At 42.0% G+C, this 4,932-nt stretch overlaps 1 protein-coding gene across 1 annotated transcript in view; it reads right to left on the bottom strand.

The window, feature by feature from the left end:
- Positions 1 to 2,490: 2,490 nt before the first annotated feature.
- The window catches only part of LOC104402377 (inducible T-cell costimulator-like), a 10,035-nt gene continuing 7,593 nt past the window's right edge, over positions 2,491 to 4,932 (bottom strand). The window contains exons 3-5 of the mRNA XM_010010246.1: positions 4,704 to 4,932; positions 3,188 to 3,300; positions 2,491 to 2,580 (exon numbers count right to left, since the gene is read on the bottom strand). The exon at positions 4,704 to 4,932 is cut by the window's right edge and continues 134 nt beyond it. Of these exons, the coding sequence (XP_010008548.1) occupies positions 2,491 to 2,580; positions 3,188 to 3,300; positions 4,704 to 4,932 (432 nt within the window). The remainder of the gene's footprint in view (positions 2,581 to 3,187; positions 3,301 to 4,703) is intronic.

The raw sequence follows: 4,932 nt of genomic DNA, 5'->3' as shown, positions 1-4,932 counted from the left end.
CATGAACTTTCTTACGGATAAATGTGACATTATAAAAAATTGGTTTATTAAGAATAAAAATATCTTTTTCCAAGAAGAAAGCAGTGATGGAACCTGAGACTTCCAAAAGCTTTGTTACAATGAGTACAAATCATTTATCTCTCCAGAGTAGAATGTATTTTGAACTACCTTGTTCAGACTTTCATCATTTGTCCTTTATCCAACAGCATCTCAAGGCAAGCCTGAAGTTTTTCCTTATTTCAGGAGCTCTTTATTCCATGAAAATCCTTCTCAGTCTGGTGAAGGGTTCCAGGGCATAGGACTCTCCACTGTTACACAGGATCTCACATCCAGCATTTCTCATAGGCAGTAGAAGTTAGATAGCTATTTTCACCCATAATTTTCAAAGGCAATAATTCCAGCAATAGTTTTTAGATAGTGAAATCAGTGTATTTGTGGATGTACAGAGGAGAGATTGTTTGCTGGGAAGTTCAAGTAATTTGGCAAAGGTTATGTGGCAGAAAGACAGGAGAGAATGTAATAATGTTACCCAACACACCAAGGTGCCCCTCTACATCTCTAAGCAGTGTACCAGCTGTAAATTTTCAGTCTCCACTTCTATTGATGCTTTACTCATTTCCTCTTTGCTTAATGTCACAGTTAACAGTTTGCACCTTGTCTCTACAATATTCCTATGAATTTAGGTGTCTGTAGAGGAAAACCCCGTTCCTGACATACCAGCTTATATCCTCTTCATTGGCAGTCCCTGTTTGCCCTATCAAATTTGAAACCAGCCTTCAGTTTGCCAGACCAACAGGCTATGTATCTTTCACGATAGTGTCCTCTGACCGATATTTGTTTTCATTATGGATTGCAGAGATACTCAGAATCAATGCACAGGTCTGCTTCCAGCAGCCCAACAGTATCTGGCAACAGGCAGGCTGGATTCCCAGTTGGTCATTTATGGTCAGAGTTTTGATAGATTTCACAAAGAGCATGAAGGATTGATCATTTCATTCATACTGAAGGCTCTGAGCAATTTCAGGCAGGTCAAGTATGCCCTGAACCCACTGGGGAAATGGTAAAGGTTTTATGTCAAACCACAAGAGGGAGATAATTGCAATGCAGAGTCCATGAGCACACTGGCCTTACAGACTGTGTTGTATTTGTGCTGCAAGACATGTGAAGAGGAGAGACCATGCCTCCTAGTTTAGGGACTGTTCCTGCAGGCTTGAATTGATTTAAAGAACAATTGCAGTCTTGCAATGTATTTCTTTTGTAATATATTCCTCTGTTAGCACAGGAATTCAGAATTTAATTAAATACAAGGAGTCCCAAGGTGTGCATGCCAAAGATGGACTGATACAAGGAATATGGAAACTGCAGCTGCACACACCTGAGGTACTGTGTCACAGTGAAGTCTCTGTTGTCCTCTCTCAGGTTTTGTTCCTCTGCTGTCCCATAGCTTGGTACAGGAGAGCATGTGTGCATTCCACACTCTCCCAGTGTGGTGAATTGATAGCATCAGACTAAGCTAGCCCTAACAAAAGGGCATGTGCAATACATTGACAGTGCCTCACGGCTGTGCCACAATGATTGACATTGGAGGTAGTTTTTTTAATTTTGTCCCTGATGGAAAGTTTATCATAAAGGAAACTGTAGAAAATAGAAGTTCCCTCTGTAGCAGTACCACAGGAATCTGTTCTCAAGCAAACCCACTATGTGTTCTTCAACTAAAAGCTGGCATCTTTAACACATTGTTAGGGCTTCATGTACAAATCAGTACAGGATCAGGCAATGAGCCAGTTTTGCTCTAGGCACACACACCTAGACCAAACACAGCTCAGAACAGTACTAGAGCAGGTGTCTCATGACTGAGCACAGGACCATCATGAAATCTCAGGGAGGCTGGGAAAGGTGAGGAAATGCTGATTTCCCTTTGTCCAGGTTCAAGTAGCTGGAAACCTCTGATGCCAGAATTTCCATGCCACAAGCAACTTATACCTGGAATAGGAATAGAGAATTAGCTACATGCAACCCCCAAACTTCTGAAGCAGTCCAAATTCTGCTTTTGTTCTGTATTCAAGGCTTAAGTAGTTAGGAAGTTCCTCATTCTCTACAGAGTATTGCCCTTAGCCAGGAAACTCAGTAAATCTAGTAAATCATTTCCCCAGAGACATGTTGGGTGCCACACATCATCTGAAAAGTCTGAATGGGACAGTTTCACATCTTTCCCTCATGCATAAGTTCATTACTTTGCACTGATGTGAAGCAGTTGCCTTTCTAGGAACCAGCCCACCATTCTGATTCAGAAGATTTCCAGAGATTTTGCTTTCCATTTCCTCTGCCTGTTACACTGCAGCATGAATTCCACTAACAAGCTATTGTAACAATCCCACCCGCTCACCCAACCACCTAGAATCAATGGGAGACACAGCAAGCAGCCCTTTCCCTCCCAGAGAAAGCCTTGCAACAGATACAAGCAGAGGTACAATTAGGCTTAGTACAACCTCAGATTCTTGGGGTTTTAGCTGCATTCACTGCTGCCATGGGCATGTATTCACTGTTGTACTCATGGGATTTGGATTCACACTGCTGATTCTGCCAACAGAGAGAAAATGCCATGAATATAATTTGTGATCATTGTGGTCACTGACCTCTGCCACACCTGCCTTTGTTGTTTAAGTAGGGCAGTTACTCCGACTGTTTTCAGTGGGAGTATTTAAGTCAGAAGAGACAGGCACTCACATAGAAAATTTGCAATAAAACAAACTGAAAATGAAAAATACTCATTGTCCAAAAGAATAATTAGTGTTTCCTGAGCCAATTGGTTCTTTGTTTAAGTTCTTTTGCTCCAGAACAGGGCTGGAATTGCTCCACTGATGATTTGTTTCCCCTTCTTGAAGAAAATAATCAGGTGAATTGCTTTCAAAGGTAATTTTGCTGAACTGTGCAACATTTCCCCTCTTTTTTTTAATTCCCAGCCTTTAAATTAATAAGCAATTCTGTCCTAGGAAAATTAAATCTGAGCTGCTGTCATCAATGACTGAATTCCAGGGGTAAATTAACAACTCAGCCTCTCTGTCAAAAACCACATCACGAGCTGAATGAGTATACTTCTGTCCCATGTTCTCAATCTCATTAAATCAAGTTCCCCATCCATGACCCTTGGAAGAAGGGTCCTGCAGAATCTCATAAACTTGCTTACCCTGTTCCAAAAGTAGCAGGCTATGGCACAGCAGACACAGGAAATCATGGCAAACATGATGAGGCCAGTAATTATCCATGGCATGAGTCCCATTGAAATGCAGTCCTCCTTATCTGGAGATGGGAAGGCAAAAATAGTCATTACTGATGACTCTCCCCCCTCCCCCACCCCAAGATAACTTCCCAAATTCTTTCCCCTGTTCATATCAATAAAATAGCGAAAGTGAGCTCTGGAGAAAGATTTTCCTGAGGTGAAAAACCTTGGTCAGGAAGCAGGACATTGCAGTTTCCCAGGAGAAATGAAACTGTTGGTACACAGGGCTGAAAGTGTAGACTGAAAAGAAACCAAGCCAGGTCTGAGAGCCTGATGGTATTTCAGATCTGAGCAGAACTTAAATTCAGTGAATACCGCAGGTGATTTAAAGGGCAGCCTGGACAAAAGAAAGGCAGTAATGCTTGGATAGGAAGGCAAGCTGAGGAACACAAGATTGCCCTTGCCCAGATCAGGGAGTAAATACAATAGGGCATGAAATATCTGGCAATAGCTATGAAATATCTGGCTATCCATAAAAATGTAAACGGACAGCTTTGGGAAACACTGCAGACAAAAAGGGATGCCACATATTGATTCTGAGAGCTGGTTTAAGTTTAGAGAAGGCTGAGAGATAATTTGACCCAACCACAGAATTGTAGCCTTAGCATTTCAGCTTCTATCTTTGTTTAGTCCTTGTGTTGAGAGGTAGGAAAGGATAGCAAGGGAAGGACAACAGTCAGTAACATGTTGCAACTGAACTATACAGAGAACCAAGAAGAGGTGCAAGCAAAACCACTACTAACTCTCCCCACTTAATATACCAAAGGGTCACTAGTGAAACGCAATTTAAAATTAAAGCCTATGCAGTGACTCTTCTGAAGTTAGTCCAAGCCCTTCTCAGTAAAAGACCAAAAATCCTCAGCAGCTGTGAATCTCTTCTGGTCTAAAAAGACTCTAAACTTGAAGGCCTACTTCAGAGAGGCGAACACAATCTTCTTCACATCAGTGTGGCATCAGAGAGTTCCACATACCACTACTAGCACAGATATTTGATGGCTGTTTTGTGTTTTGGTTGTTGGGGTTTCTCTTATCCTAGGCACATAAAGATAGCTCTAGGGATGGATTTTTTTCTCTGTCTAGAAATAATCGTAACATTTACACTCAGCAGCTTGTAGAAAGAACAATGGGAAATTTGTGCTGCAGACTACAGTACTCCAGAAGATGTTTAGCCAGCTTGCACGCCACCAACAACATGCAGAGCTCAGCATGGCCTACAAAGCCATGACCAAGAAGGTGAATAACCATGGCGAGGCCCTGCTGAGCAGTCTGCCAACTCAGCTCCATTGTGACCAGCCCCCTGCTAAGTAGTTTTAAGCTGTCTTGGAAATATCTTTGCAAAATCTAGTCACATTTTTCACTGCAGCATAGCTATGTCCAATATCTACTTATCAGTAACCTGAAGTGAGGGGAGAAGTAAACTTACCTTGGATGTACAAATAGGTTTCCTTCAGCCGGCAATCTATATAAGGAGGGGGTAAGAACATCTCCAGGCAGTAGGTATACATGTCCATATGTTTTCTTTCCAGATTCTTCAGGATGAAAGTGGTGCTGCTATTTGAATGCACTGTCTGACAGTAGGTGACATTACTCTTGGGGATAGTATTCCCCTCACTCAAATGCAGTGCACAAATCTCCTTCTTTTCATGCCCTTT

This window comes from Nestor notabilis, unplaced genomic scaffold (assembly GCF_000696875.1).
Source record: "Nestor notabilis isolate BGI_N333 unplaced genomic scaffold, ASM69687v1 scaffold4042, whole genome shotgun sequence".
In the NCBI taxonomy this organism is placed as follows: Eukaryota; Metazoa; Chordata; class Aves; order Psittaciformes; family Psittacidae; genus Nestor; species Nestor notabilis.
This window is presented reverse-complemented; position numbering and strand designations above follow the sequence as displayed.